This window comes from Nicotiana attenuata, chromosome 3 (assembly GCF_001879085.1).
Source record: "Nicotiana attenuata strain UT chromosome 3, NIATTr2, whole genome shotgun sequence".
Taxonomy (NCBI): Eukaryota; Viridiplantae; Streptophyta; class Magnoliopsida; order Solanales; family Solanaceae; genus Nicotiana; species Nicotiana attenuata.
In genome coordinates, this window is record NC_031991.1 from 62,369,737 (window position 1) to 62,384,057 (window position 14,321).

General features: G+C 37.1%; 1 protein-coding gene across 2 annotated transcripts; it reads right to left on the reverse strand.

Moving 5' to 3' along the window:
• Window positions 883-13,396, reverse strand: LOC109223908 (protein TIC110, chloroplastic). 2 transcript variants are annotated; one of them, XM_019388387.1, is made up of 15 exons: window positions 12,740-13,396; window positions 12,099-12,158; window positions 11,194-11,317; window positions 10,970-11,038; window positions 10,764-10,862; window positions 10,123-10,189; window positions 9,173-9,237; window positions 8,899-8,993; window positions 8,592-8,716; window positions 8,304-8,404; window positions 5,912-6,128; window positions 4,941-5,095; window positions 2,581-2,706; window positions 1,500-2,465; window positions 883-1,413 (listed from the first exon to the last, which is right to left on the reverse strand). In XM_019388387.1, the coding sequence occupies exons 1-15, from the start codon at window positions 13,267-13,269 to the stop codon at window positions 1,171-1,173; spliced, it is 3,042 nt and encodes a 1,013-aa protein (XP_019243932.1). In that variant the 5' UTR covers window positions 13,270-13,396; the 3' UTR covers window positions 883-1,170. The 2 variants fall into 2 exon arrangements, with proteins under 2 accessions (XP_019243932.1, XP_019243931.1); XM_019388386.1 differs by having other exon boundaries at window positions 8,592-8,719; window positions 12,740-13,302.

Here is a 14,321-nt window from a genome sequence, read left to right on the forward strand (position 1 = left end):
CTATCCATGCCGAAATTCATAATCTAATGGCCGAAAGCGTGAAAATCAACCACCTCTGTCAAATTTTATCCTTTCACTGTTTCACATTTGCATATGTTCATTGTTAGCTCCTACTTTAATTAAAAAAAAAAATTCACGTGTATATGGCCACAATTAGCTGGGAGCTTTACATGGTTTTATATTTTTGAAGATTTGAGACAATAATGTGACATTTGCAAAAGCTGAAAAACTTTCATCTAATGGCGTTTGGTTGAAGAAAAAAAATTGAATCTTTTCAGTTGAAAAGGTTTTAAATTTTTTTTCTGAAAGGGTTGCTGAAAGGGCTTTGTTTCTCTAGGAAATGACTGGTACCTGGTGCAAAAAGGATTCTGTGGGACCAGACCATCGGTCCAGTTTCAACCTCAACTGTTTAGCTAAGTCAAGATTTTAAGTTTATGAGTTCGAAATTCTAACCGCTTTAAGTTATTGAATTCTAAATTAATAATTTATATATATTCAATAAATCTTTCAAAGCAAATACAGGATTCAAACCAAAGCTACTGAATTCGACTGAACCTGTTCAGAACACTCTAGCTCCGCCCCAAATCTTCCTTTTCTCTTTGTTTGGTCGGATAGCTACTGGTCGCGTTGGGCAGATTGCATACTACTAGGTTAGATCGGATGTCGGCACCTTTTATCACTATTGGACAAATTTGTCCTTTTGTTTTCTTGTTCACATCAATACAACAAGAGGAGTCAACCAAATAGAAAGACCACTAGAAGTAACGGCCACCAAATTATTTTCTTGTGCTTATATTTTCCAAATAAAAGAATCCCTCTTTATAGGCTAAGATTTGTTGACACAAAGTTCCCTCTCATCCTGACTCATCAAGGAAATGAAAATTGAGACACAAAACCCTTGCATTAAATCTTTTCATTGGTTCATTCTAATTCCTTTCCCTTCTGAAAGGAGAAGAGAGTCCAACTTGTAACTAAGCAACAAAGAAACTCAAAAGGCATAACAGTGCTCTACCAGTTACTAAATACCAAAAAAACGATGCTGCCATTTCTGGCTCACATCCTAAAGCACAAAGATACACCTCAATTACATTAAATGAAAAAAATTACCAGTACCCATCCCTCTCTCTCCCTCACCTGATATTCAGACATTCATCAGAAGCTATAAGAGAATCAAAATACAAACTCTTCCTCCCCTACCCCATTTGGTAGTTCTCTATCCTTCATAGATCTCAAAGTTTCTGCTGTTGAATCACTTATACCTAACAGATACTGTAACCTGGACAACTTATCTGGTGCGGGATCACTCTTCGCATATACGATGAAAAGATCGGCCAGTTCTTCTGGAACCTCCCAAGATAATGGGGTCGAAGGAACGGCCTTGTCACAAGCTAATAAATCATTGAGAGACGAAACCTACAAAAACACAGAGAAGCATTAAAACTGCAAAATTACGACATTATTCACGCAAAACCAATAGCATCTTCAGATCAGACTCATACCAATGCTTTATGGTTTTTCTGCCTCAGAAGGGATACAGCCTGAATAAGCGAGTTTAATAATCTGCTACGAGCTAGTTCATGAACAACTTTTTTGGCCTTCTCAGCGTTAATATTAAGATCTTTTGGGATATTCTCATATACCTCTACTTCGTCAAACTCTCCGGTACCAGATGAGAAGATATCATCCACTGTCTTTTTGAAAAGATTCTGACGTAAACTCTCAGATATCATGGTGTTTATATCTACTGAAGATTCTTTCAATTCTCTAATCTCCTTAATGCTCAGCCTTCCCTGACCAACAGCAGTTTCAAGGGCTGCCGCCAGTTTTGTTGTGGTGATGCTCTTTATTATATTCTGGGCATACTGAGGTGCCAAGCCAACATTCTTCTGCAATTCAGTAAGCTGTTCCATTCTGACCTTGGTTAGCTGTCCATCTGCTAAGATCACCTCAGCTTGTTGCCTAAAAGCCTGCTCGGCTAGACTTCGGTGCACTTCAACAATTTCCTTATCAGTCAACCCAAGGATGCTACCAAGTTGACTTAAGAAAACATATTCTGAATCATCCTTCTTTGTGGTGATTTGGGCCCCAAAAGGAATTCTAGTAACTTCCCCAGTTAGACAAAAGAGCAAGTATGTCTTGTAAAGATCAGTTCTGTCTCTTTCCGGAAGATCATCCTTGAGAGAAATCTCAGTCTGGATTTCCTTTCTCAAATTGTCCTTGCTGGGTTTTACTTTCCTTAGTGATTGCAAGGACTCCCACTCCCCATCCTCCTCGTCGGTTTGTTGAACCTGCTCCTTTTGAGGCTCTTCCGGTGGCGTATCAGACGATTCACCCTTGATGTCCGCAACTAGTTGAGTCACAACCAAACTATTAAAGGCTATCATCTTTTTCAGTTCTTTGGCTTGTTCAGTGCGGCTTCCAGATCCTCGGGCCTTTTGAATGTAACTGATGAAAATCTTTCTGACCTGTATTTGTGAAGCCAATGAATGTAATTAGAGAGATATCGAGGTATATTTCGGATTGTGGAATCAAATTAAACTTTTACAAGCTGTAAACGAGAATTAGCATCCTGATACTTACTGCCTTACTAGCAATAGACATGGCAACCTCCCTGGTTAACCGTAAACCATATGCTGCCTTTCTCACAGATTTCTTGATTTCAGCATCATAACCATCTACACCAGCAGCAATTGCTTCCTTAACCACCTGCCAACAATATTTATATTGGGTGACAGGAGGGAATCAGATTAGCTCAATTTCACACCTTTTGCACCATAAGAAGTTGAAAGAGATCAACCCGCTTAAATATTGAAAACTAAAAACTCACAATCTAAGAAACAAAATCTCTAACAAACGTGGCTTGTTACAATGTGATTACTGTACGTAACAAGACAATGTCAAATCAACTAATTCTACACTATCTGAGAAACCAGTATGGAAGAACTTGCTAAAATTGACATAGGAAAACAAGCTGGCAGAGGACATGGAATGGGACAGTGCTCCAATCAGGAGCTTCCTATTATCTACATACTGAGAGGTGCATACTGATGCAGGTGTATGTATGCACATATATATAACGACTGAGGATGAAAAATTGAGGGGGATGAGACATAATTTACTACTGCCTGCTTCAGTAGAATGAGTATTATGGTGCATAAGATGCTACATACTACTACAGTTGACAATGGGCTTCTGCTTTCTGCAGATCATACGTGGTAATAGAGTAGTTGTGAACAGACAAGCAAACCCTACTGCAGGTTCGACTCAGTACACGTAAACTCTAATCACTAACTACACTCGGCACCAACAAAGTTTATGAAAACATCTGAATTACTAGATGAAAAAATTAAACTTCAACCAAATCACAGATAAATGAAAGTTAAATCGTTCTTGTTCTTTTGCTTTTATTGGGGAAAGCTTGCATTTCACTCCATTCAATCATCCTAAGTTTTCTACCTGTAGCATAAGATGAGAATTTTCAAAGGACCAAGAGCAAAAAGGAAAAGAGACGCTTTCTACAAAAAGCTAACTATATAGACAGTTAAACTGACAACATTTGCTCCATTGTTTACTTCCTTCTGGTTCTCTACTTAGAAACCCATTGATAGCACAGCTACTTCCCCTCGCAAGAAGATTTTGTTGCCACAAGAACTAACACACCGTAAAAACTTACTCCTGCAGCTCAGTGCCAAAGTTTTTTCCAAAATAACCATCTTGAAATATGTATCCTTTTTTTTTATATAAGTAACCCATCTGGAAAAATGATTCTCTCACAAGAAAGAGTGAATGCTGAAGACAAAATTTATCCAATTGACAACCAACTCCAAATCATTCTAAAGAATCGAAGAAAAGCAAGATGAAAAGTAAGTAATGGGTACCTCTACTTAGTTTTCTTTAGTGCAAGTTAATTGTGGAATGAGGCTTGACGTTCTTGGTTTTTAGAATTAAACTGGTTTGATTTTCGTTTATGACCCCGACTCTTTGATTCATTTTATCTGTTTGTGTCAGGCATAGCAAGACAAAACATTTCCATAGCAACTTCTGTTTATCAACAACCACCTGGTTTTGTTGCTAGGGGGAGTCTATGGCTTTGTATGTCGAATGATCAGTTTGCACATATTTTCACCAAGTCTCTCATTGGTCCTCTTATTAGTTATATATATGTAACAAGCTCGGTACATATAAAAGTAACTCCACAAAATGTAGGAGTAGAAAAGTAACTCCACATAAAAAGGTCTAATATTTCAAAATATGAAGCAGATCTATACAAGACATGCATTTGACAGAGGGCACTTTCACATGTGAAAGTATACATGCACAAAAATTATGGGCAGAAGGTAAGCAAGGTAGAAGCAGTCAAGCAATAGCCTTTGGTCCTTGTTAAGTGACCTATATTGGTTGAGAAATGGAGTGTTTATTTCCTTGTATGGTCTTGGCTCATTCTCACCTTATCAGCTAGCTTTTGGGTTTGAGTTAGGAGCAAGGTCCTCACATTCCTAACTGCTTTTTCCCAACATTTATGACTCAACTTATTCAATTCTCATACACCATGAAGCGCATGGATAAGGGTATCAGGTGAATAAAATGTAACTTCCCAGAAAACAGCAGAGTTTTCAAGTTATCTCCTCAATTAAAAGCAGGCGCAAAATAGGTCTCTGTAATGACATTATAAGCAGTATGGGAAGTTTTGTATTTTACCACCATCTGGAGCAAAGGTATTTATGGCAACTGAAGGGGGGTTGGGTGCGATTTCCTAAAGGCAACTGCTCAAAATATCAAACTACACTTAGCTAATTTAACATTAAGAGAAACGACAGGGTACACAAATTTTTATATAATCCACATCAAAATTTGCCCCGTGTCATTACAGCCCAATCAGCTGCATAGCATAAAAATGAACTAATTGACGCCGCATAAATAGAGAAGAGACTGGTGGTTACCTTTTCAAATAAACTGCCACAGATATCTGCATGAGCCGCCTCAACTGTTTGCTTGGGAACGCAAAGCATGACCTGCAGGCGTTCCAATGCCTTCATGTCCTCATCACTAAGTTCTCCATCAGCGACAAGCTGCTGAAGCTTTTGCCTATAGATTTCTGAAAATGAAAAGTAAAGACAAGCTTTTCCAGTGACAGAATACAACAGTTCAAAATAATCTTTTCACAATGTTTAAAGGTTTCAGATGAATGCGTCAGGCACATAGTAAACTTCATGTTGCATATTTTAGGAAAAAAACTTAGTTCATAAGATAACACATAGGCATTACCTAGATGGCTCAAAGCATTGTCAGCGTAAAAATACCTGGACTGAACTGGAGCACAGAATCCAACATACTATAGATAGGTGGTCAATGGTGTTCACAAGCCAATAGGACAAACATCGAAAATTCCCTAATCCCTCACTAGGTCTACTTGTTTGGTTGATACGCCCTTAAGCATTCACTAATCTTATAGCCTCATTCTCAACATTTTGCATCCTCACTTGCAACACTCCAAAAGGGAACAACTAACAGAAATAGGATGTTCAATTATAAAATGAAATTACTAATGGCCGGTAAGCAAACTCGTGACACTATAAACACCTTACCTATTCTAGTCAACTGACATGCTATGCACTACACAGAAATGGAGACAGCTCAAATTTCAAGGACTACTTCAGGAGGAGGTTTTAGTAAAGAATCAGAAAAAGAAAGTCGACACTCTTGTACTGAATGGACAGCTCAGTTATATCTTTGCCTCACAGATGAATCAACTGAAACTCAAACCAATAGCCTCAACAAGTTCTTGTTAGCACTCCTCGATGTGATTAAAAACTTGACTACTAACAAGAGGCTTCCCTCTCCAGAAAGATTGAAAATGAAAATGTCACTCAATATCCATTAGAAGATAAGTTACAGTAAAGTCATGAGTTACCTTCATGAATCTGAAGAGCCTTTTGCGGATCAAAACTTAATTCTTCACACAGCATTTGAAGATAGGCTGCTTTGCTCTCAGCAGCTTCTAAATCACCACTGGTAACAGCTTGAGCAAGTCGTTTACGGTATACTTTTGAGGTGACATCCAATGTGATTGTCTCTGCTTCTCGTCTCCCCAAACCAAATATATTTCTCAATTGGTTCAAAGCAGCAAGCTACAAGAAGAAATAACATTGAACGGTTAAAAGGCATACAACTAAATGACAAACAGAAGAAAATCAAATGGCCTAGAGACGATGCACGGGAACTCCTACTCGTTAGGGTGCAGAACCAACTGAACACATTAACTAAACAATGATCCAATATACTCCAATCTTACAAGCACATCGGTCTAGAAATTGATTGGTCCCACAACCATCTCATCAATGAGAAATCTGTTTCCTGAATCAAGCTAAGAGTAATCCTTATGTGATAATGACGAGGAACTTAGACTGATTAGCATGCAGCTATCAAAAGAGCCAAAGAGGATCATAGACTGATTTGCGTGCAACTTAAAAGAGCCGAAGAACATTGACTGATTTGCACATAATGATTAAACAAACTCTATTATTACATCATTAGATATTGTAGTGATATCAGCCTACACCCACAAAGCAAGATTCAACAAGGTTGAATTACTCCAAATTTATAAATTACTCCAAATTTATTATCTACCCTGTTTTATAACCTTATGTTTTCATAGAAAGGTACTCCCAAATATATCATCAATATATTTGTGGAAGAAACATATTTACCAAGAATGAAATTCAGAAACCAATACATGTACTTTTTCATAGTTCTAACTTTTTAAAAGATGAATGTTCTCAAGGAAAAAAAGATAAAAGAGGGTAAGAAAAGGATCAATGTAGATATAAACAAAAGAAAGGACTCAGCATACTACAGCCTTTTTTTAAATAACCATGGTGGTTGGGCTAGTTTGCACACACCTCGACTAATTCCACGAGATACTTGCTACTTCCCACTAGCAACAAGTACCAGGTAACACTGCCCACCAAGCCTTGGACAGATAGGAAGAAATCACCTAGTTTTTTTTGCCTCTGCTGGGGTTTGAACCTGAGACCTCATGATTCTTAACCCACTTCATTGACCACTTGGCTACACCCTTAGGTGCACCCAACATACTACAGCTTTTTGTGCTATATTTTTCTCATTGGACATGTTTTTAGGGACATAGCGCACATGTGACATGTGATCCTAACAAGCAAGAGCTCCCTTCTATAAATCTGCTCTACCAAAATATGTTAATACACGTGTATATCACTCTCATCTCGAGAAATATGAGATCCTCTAGAGAAAAGCAATTGAAGCCAACAAGCCTATTTGTGCAAGTGTGCAACTTAGAGGGTGTTTGGATTGGCTTATAAAAAGTAGCTTTTAAGCTAAAAGCCAAAAGCCATAAGTTGGTAATACCCAACTTTTGGCTTTTAGCTTATTTTTGTACTTTTTATGCCTAAAAGTAAGTGTTTTTAAGCATTTTTTATCATTGCCAAACACCACACAAACTAAAAAAGTGCTTAAAAGCCAATAAGCACTTGAAATAAGCCAATCCAAACACCCTCTTAGCATAATTAGGACAAGAGCCACTATCAAACTAGTCTTTCTTGCTTTCATCCTCATCAGACAACTCGGACCACATTTAGATTAGTGCATGTCACCTTTGCACAAAGGTCATGCTAATCCTCTTGATTGAACAACTTACAAATCTTGGTCCCACCGCCACCAGTTTTCTGCTAATATTTCCACATCATCCATTTTTTGGTTCTACTTCCATTACTTATCATAAGTTTAGTAGAACAAAGAGGCAGGAGTACAAGCAAGAGAAACGGGATAAGAGAGTAAAAATGGAGGGATATCTGTCTTCCCATGTCAGCATTTTCAACCACAGGGAAGCTAGAAAAAAGAAAAGAATGTGTCTGCTCCAGTCCAGTAATACCAAACACAAGGGGGTGCATAAACTATCTTCCATAGGAAAGCAAATCAACAAGCATAAATTTTTAAACCTGTACCAGAAGTTTAATATAGTGAAGCTGGATAAAAAGAAATGTGTGCTTTCCTTTAACTTCTTGTCCATTCATACCCAACAACAGAAGCAGGTGGATAAACCATCTTTCATAGGAAAAGTATATCAATGAATAACCCTCCCCTTTAATCTTTTGAAGCCCCTCCCAAGAAGCAAATATATGTTAAACATAACTTAATCCGACATATGCAAGGAGAAAAGAAGAGAGAATCTCAAACTTCCCTGCCATTTTGGCAGGAAAGTAAAAAAGGAAAATTCAAAAAAACCCTATAAATAAAGAAGGAAGGAGAGAAAAATTTAATCACCATACCTTGTCTTCTTCCATCCGACCACTTGACAAAGAATCTGTAATATATGCTCTGTAGAGAAGTTTTAGGTCATCCATCTTTCTATCACCATCATACTCCCCTCCTGAAGGAACAGGAAGGAAAAGAATAAGGAAAAAGGAAAGTTAACTCCAGGTAACAAACTGACACACAAACAACAAACAGCTGAAAGAAAAAAGCTCCGTGAAAGGATTTCACTTAGACTTGAGAGAGACCAGTGACTTTTAAAACAAGTTCTATAAGAGTCAGCCAAAGATCACCAATAAACATACCTACTAAGGAAACTGGCCCAATGCCCGGAGCAAAGCGACTAGCATCAGGATGGTTCTTCAGTGAAATTAGCAAATTATTAAATGACAATATCTTATCAAGCTCCTCGATCACACGTGTGGCTTCCCTGCTGAACGACCCAATCAATTTATTAAACAAATGATACAAGCAAAGAATATGGAAGATTATGTCATGCTAGAAATTGCACGAGTTATCCCAATCCTGTAAAAGATTTATCTGGTGAAATTCAAGCCGCGGGTATGCCTCAAAGTTCCCTTTTTAAGAGGTTAAACACACTTAAGACCTTACGTTGCTCTTGTTCTTGATTTCAAACTGCCAAGAGCAAGTGATATGCATTCCTCAACAAGCTTTCTTGCATGCTCTTTAAACATCTCTTCTGCAAGCTGCAAACACATAAATAGTCATGGGCATATCAATGATGACCAAATACATGGATATAGTAAAATCGATCATGAATATCATGCAACAAATTCAAAACAGTCTTATCTTTTTTTTTCAAGGAGCAAAGTATGTTTTACAATGATGTATTTAAGTAGAAATGTGATTATTTTTTAGGCACTACCTCATCCGACAGCCGATATGCAAGCTGTGCTTCTCTCAAACTGACCAGCTGGTTCACATCAATATCTGGAGAAATTAAATAAACCATGCAAAGCTTCTGAAGTAAAGTGGAGTAATTAAATCATGAAAAAACAACTGAAAGAACTTCATCCCAACACCACCACAACTTAGAATTGCAAGGTCCGTTAGCTACTAGGAGTTGAAATTGTGTAATTAATGAAAGAATTAGCATTTGCAATATAAGGCTGGTAAAATCCATACAAAGACCGATACTGCCCTAGAGAATAAAGAATCCAGATTCAAGAGCTATTGCCAGAACGCCCTCAAAACCCATAAATCAATATGATATATCACTAGATCATCCCAACACCACCACAACTTAGAATTGCAAGGTCCGTTAGCTACTAGGAGTTGAAATTGTGTAATTAATGAAAGAATTAGCATTTGCAATATAAGGCTGGTAAAATCCATACAAAGACCGATACTGCCCTAGAGAATAAAGAATCCAGATTCAAGAGCTATTGCCAGAACGCCCTCAAAACCCATAAATCAATATGATATATCACTAGACATAGAGAAATTTGAAGTGAGAGAAAGACTTCCAGAGAAAAGAATCTCTACTAGGTGCACGAGTGGAACCCTACCAAACCCATGCAGCGCAAGGAGCCTCATGTAAAATTCATCTTATTCAGGATTAAGCGCCATATACCACAAAAGAGACAAACTTAAGCACCTAAGCTGATTTGCTAAAATTACCGCAATAGAGAGAAAATTTTAAGAATAGAAAAAGAAAATCCCAAGCAAAAAAGCAAGTAGTTTGAAAATTTTTGGAAAAGCATTGCTTTCATTCAGCGATACAAAAGAAAGCATATGAAGAGATTTGCTCTGAATGACTCATACATTAGAGAAAAGGAAAAAGTGCCTTCTAAGGCATCAGTAGACCAAATTTACCTCGGCTAACAGACTTAAGCTTGGAGGCATATAATCGTTGTGCATTGTCCCTGACAGCAACCTCAACCTAATGAACAAAAATGTAAAAAACAGGTGAAATGAAGTAGAGAGTCGGCCAACTTTTCCTTTCTTTTTTTTTTTTTTTGTAGAAATGGTAAGGTAGTAGGGAGCCAGATAACTTAGAGCCCGTTTGGACATAAGAACTTTTTCACTTTTTTTCGAAAAATTCACTTTTTTCGAAATCGGTGTTTGGCCATAAAATTTTCAATTTTCACTTGAAGATGAATTTTGGAATTTTTCGAAAATTTGAAGAACTCGAAAAAACTGTTTTTCAAAATTTTCACTCTGATCACTCACAAAAATTCAAAAACAACCCAAATTTATATTCATGTCCAAACACAACTCTAATTTTCAAATACCATATCACTTTTTTTGAAATTCTACAATTCTTATGTCCAAACGCCCACTTAGGAATCTAATACATAAATGAAGGGGATGCAGAAAAGGAGGAATGACAGCAACTTCAATCAGAAGATAGAAATGTTAAAGCCACAAGCGGGGCATGGCACCACAATCGAACAATTCCAGAAAGAAGGGGGAGAGAGAAGGGGCCAATGGAGATGCATCGAATTATCCACTACCTGGGAATCAGTAACCTTGAAAACACGTTTCCAAGGTAAAAGGAATGCAGATGCTTCTCCAAATACGAGAGTTGAGACGTATATCAACTTCTGAAATGCCTGCACTGGAGAAGTCAGAAATGGTCAAGTTCCATTTTTTGTTCTTTGATAACTGAAGGCGGTACACTAGCCATAAAGTGGAAACTAAAGCTAAAGAGATGACCCACCCGACGCTGTTCTATATCTCCATCACGATCTCCCGTTTCAAGTCGTTGCCTGAATATTCGCCTGCCAATCTGAGAAACCAACATGTATAAGTTTCTTAACACTTGACGAATTATTAATTAAAGCAAATGTAGCTCATCAACATAACATTCTAACTTTGCAAGCCCACCACAGCTAGAAGTATTGTAATGCTGAGGTACAGAATCAAATAAATACTTCAAGTTACCTCCATATGCATATCTGCTGCATCTGGATCATCAATTCCCAATGCATTTTTAAATTTGATTATGGTATCAACTTCATCGCCTCTAAGTTCTTCGGTCCCAGTAGGAAAGACAGCAGATACATATCTGAACACAAATCAAATTTGATGCATAAGAAAGCGCATATAAGCTAAAAATGTTTAAACTGATAAGTTCTATGGCCCATGTCACTGGTAAATAAAAAGGACATTTAAAATTCAAAATAATCATTTGAAATGAATAAGCAAAATCTCTGCTTGATTCCTTTTACGTGTCTGAAACAAGTATCAAGCCATGTTAGTTGTAGCATTCAAATGTAATTGGGTCAATATGCCAAGACAAGGATAGCAATTTTGATACTTTCTGGGTCATAAGGAACTGAAATAGTATAGAAAAGCATGTGCAAGAAGTTGTAACTGCAGAAAGGTGACAAATATTTTCTTTTTCTTTTAATCTGCAAAAGTTGACAGAACCTTAGAACATTTCGGGGATCTTAATCAAGGAAAAAACATCTCAGAAAGGAAGCAAGATCAATATGTTTGGACGTAGCAAGCAACCAATTAACTACAAAACCCATACTTTGCCCTACAGAGTGCTTAATAGGGTCAAACTCTGCTACTTTTATTCCCAAGCAAGCAACTCATATAAAGAAAATTTGTCATACGACAATTGGGGGGAAAAAGAAACAAAGAACACAAAAGAAACCGAAAACGAAAAAGGAGAGAGATGTGATAATAAATTGAAGAGGTTTTGTCTCAGTTTTATGTAAAAAAAATACATGCAACTTTCACTTACTCAATTTATTTTTTTTAGAAATACATACAGCTTTCATGTCAGCCAGGGTGTTCGTAACAATTTAGTACTTCAGTGCAGACAATCTATCACTCACCGGCAATATATATCACGTAGCTCCGCATTGAATGCCTCATTCTGTTTGCTGACACCATACCTAAACAATAAAAAGAAGTAAAAGGGGTAAAGAAATGAGGTGACAAACATCGCTAAACGAAACTAGAAAAGTTAGAGAACTCTGATAAAACTGTGTGAGAAAGCTCATAAAGTAGCCAACATGGAATTTGATAAATAAGTTCTAGAAGAAAAAGCTAAAATATATATGTGGGAGTAGCATGTTTGGGAACAAAATAGTATGTAATCGAGCCACAGCACCGGTCAATTGTCTGAAATAACTAATTGTTACTAAAAGGTCATTAAGCCAGAAATAAAATGATAATTAGGCTACTTAGCTGATCACAAAGTTAATCAATCAAATCAAAGCAAATGGTCCAAGCATCTACATTAGAGTTTTTTTCCCCCTGAGAATTATACTATCCAAGAAACCCACTACGGGGAAAAATTACGCACAACCGGTGTTTGCACCAACTCATGTTAATTTAACTTTAAGTGGGGGCATTGGTCACAAATCCAAGAAATAGCACATATTAATTAATTTGGTTGGTGCAAGCATTAGTTGCGGGTAAATATACTGGCAAATAAATAAATAAATAAATCAAATGAGTATAGTGGACAAACTTATTAGCAATTGCATCAATATCTTCCTTGTTCAAGGCAGCAGGGTCCTCAAAATCAGCGACATAGTTATGCAAATTAATAGCCGCGACTTCAGGAACACAGGAATTCAATGCATAAGCGGCGCCGGCACCAGCAGCACCAAGAGCAATAGCACCACCCACCCCAGCATTGCGGGACCCACCAAAACGAACACCAAGCCCGTAACCAGCAGCCACAGCGCCAGCAAATACTAAAGCCGAGCTGGCTATTCTTATGGGCGCTGACATGGCATCCACGAGGGATTGAATAGTAGAAAGCTCTTTCTTACCTCCAAAGACATTTGGCTTGACCGAAATAGACGACGAAGGGATTTTGTCAGAAGCAGATGAACGGACAGCAGATAAACCGTAATTGTAGCGAAAATGGCGGCGTTTCTGGGAGATTTTACGGGTAAAACGGAGAGGAGTAGGGTTGAGAAAAGGAGATAAGAAAGTAGTTGTGGTGGGGTTTACAGAAGGTTGGTTGGTAGTGAGGAGAAGTGAGGGGTTCATATTCCTATCTCGTCTTCTCTCTCTGTTGGAGAATTTTTTTGAGAGAGAAGATGATGATGTTGTTGTAGGGTTTAACGGAGTCGAGAGAGAACAGTGAGTTGGTTTGGAAGAAAAGGATAAGTGGGCGGAGAAGAAGATAGGTACAACTTCCTAAATTGCAATTTCGATCCCTTGGGTTTACTCTTTAGTCCTGTCCGATACCCGGTTTGAATCTAACCTAGCGTTTGGCCATAGGTTCTTAATTTATTTTGAAAATTTTGATTTGGGCGAAGTTTGGTTTGAAGATGAAAATGTGTTTGGACATACGTTTTCAAAATATATTTTCCAACTTTATTTTGGAAAAACATGTATATAATTCTCAAGTTTTGAAATTTTGGCCCAAAATCAGCTCAATAGCTGATTCTGGGATTTGAAATTTGGGATTTGGAATTTGGCCAAAATATGAGCAAAATTTATGGCCAAACATGAGTTTTGAAAATAAATCCCAAATTTATTTTGGAAAAACTCATGGCCAAACGGGGCTAAAGAAACTCTAAACTATTTGAAACAAATCACTTTTATTCTTTATTAAATTTTAATTAATAGCAATTGTACCCCTGCCGTTTAATTTCCAGCAACATCTACCATTATTTTTATTACTAATGGCCGTCCAAAAAGATGCCACAACTATTTAAATATACAATAACCATTATTTTTATTACTAATGGCCGTCCAAAAAGATGCCACAACTATTTAAATATACAATAAGTGTGTTACACGTGCCTAAATTATTTTTTTAAAGGTGTATGCTAAAATTAGATTAGTAAGTACGAATAAAGAAAATTAGATAATATAGTTCCTTTAAAAGTTATTATCAAAACTAAAACTTTGTGACGGAGAGTAAAACTTTTTTATACTCACAAATTTTTAAATGTAAATAGGTTTGATAATTTATATTCAACTTGAGAAATTCAAATATGCGGCTGATTTCAAGTTTAAATTTCAGTTTTATAGTGTGTAAGTATAAGTTAACTTAATTATAAAAAAAAGGATCGACCAACAATATATTACTT

Coding starts and splice junctions, on each gene's coding strand:
- LOC109223908 (XM_019388386.1), bottom strand. CDS start 13,269: ATGAACCCCTCACTTCTCCTCACTACCAACCAACCTTCTGTAAACCCC. Junction 11,039..11,193: donor CAGCAGATATGCATATGGAG/GTAACTTGAAGT, acceptor TTGGTTTCTCAG/ATTGGCAGGCGAATATTCAG. Junction 2,466..2,580: donor TGTCTATTGCTAGTAAGGCA/GTAAGTATCAGG, acceptor TCACAAATACAG/GTCAGAAAGATTTTCATCAG.